The sequence below is a fragment of the Sinocyclocheilus anshuiensis genome, unplaced genomic scaffold (genome assembly GCF_001515605.1).
Source record: "Sinocyclocheilus anshuiensis isolate Anshui unplaced genomic scaffold, SAMN03320099.WGS_v1.1 scaffold1162, whole genome shotgun sequence".
Classification (NCBI taxonomy): Eukaryota; Metazoa; Chordata; class Actinopteri; order Cypriniformes; family Cyprinidae; genus Sinocyclocheilus; species Sinocyclocheilus anshuiensis.
This window is the reverse complement of record NW_015540875.1, coordinates 1,089,944-1,090,941: the sequence shown is the minus strand read 5'-3', so window position 1 is coordinate 1,090,941 and position 998 is coordinate 1,089,944. Positions and strand designations below refer to the sequence as shown.

General features: G+C 37.7%; 1 protein-coding gene across 1 annotated transcript in view; it reads left to right on the top strand.

Moving 5' to 3' along the window:
- The window catches only part of LOC107688202 (ubiquitin-conjugating enzyme E2 E2), a 31,196-nt gene that overhangs the window by 6,844 nt on the left and 23,354 nt on the right, over positions 1-998 (top strand). Inside the window, exon 3 of the mRNA XM_016485805.1 lies at positions 328-378. Coding sequence (XP_016341291.1) covers positions 328-378 — 51 coding nt within the window. The remainder of the gene's footprint in view (positions 1-327; positions 379-998) is intronic.

Genomic DNA, 998 nt, shown 5'->3' with positions numbered 1-998 from the left:
GGACCATGTGATATTTCAGTTTTTCTTTTTTAATAAATCTGCAAAAATGTCAACAATTCTGTGTTTTTCTGTCAATATGGGGTGCTGTGTGTACATTAATGAGGACAAAAAATTAACTTAAATGATTTTAGCAAATGGCTGCAATATAACAAAGAGTGAAAAATTTAAGGGGGTCTGAATACTTTCCGTACCCACTGTATATATGTAAACTCTGAGTGTGTGTACAGAATAAAATTTAAGCATTTAACCATATTTAGCATCTGCATGTATGTAGCCTTTTAAATGAACGATCTCTGCTGAATTAATGAATGCTTTCTTGTGTTGCAGGATTCAGAAGGAGCTTGCAGAAATCACACTTGACCCTCCACCGAACTGCAGGTAAGCGTCTGCTGTTTGTAAACGTGCTGCTCTTTGTGCTGGCCTCCGCCGGGGAGAGAGAGATAATGGCTGAGAGAGGATAATGGTTATTGTATGTTGATGAGGCTGTCAGGCGGGCGAGTGAGAAGAGAGCCGCCACATGTGCTGGATGAGTGACTGGGGCTCCCCGGGGGCCGCCAAGGAAAACCAGACCTTAATAAAGCGCATAACTGGAACTGACATTGTCATTGATTGCCCTCATGTTTGTATCAGGAGAATAATTACCCACTAGCCCTTGCGTTTAGAGACTACATTTCCGAGCGTCACGTGAGAGAGATGGGATAATATGTTTGTGTATCGCGGATCTATTTGGATTAAGATCTCACCACTACGATGCTAGGTGTTTGTGGGTGAATTTCAGGGCATTGACATACGGTTGCTAAGGTGGTGTTTTGTTGTTGTTGTTTTTAATGATTAATATCTAGCAAGCAAGATACAGCTTAATGAAAAAATACAAATTATTGAAATCAGATTGACTGATTCATATAATCACTTGATTTAATAATTGTTGTTGTTTTTTATTTATTTAATACTATAAATACTGTTATTAATGTTTTGTATTTATAATATTTATTAAATAT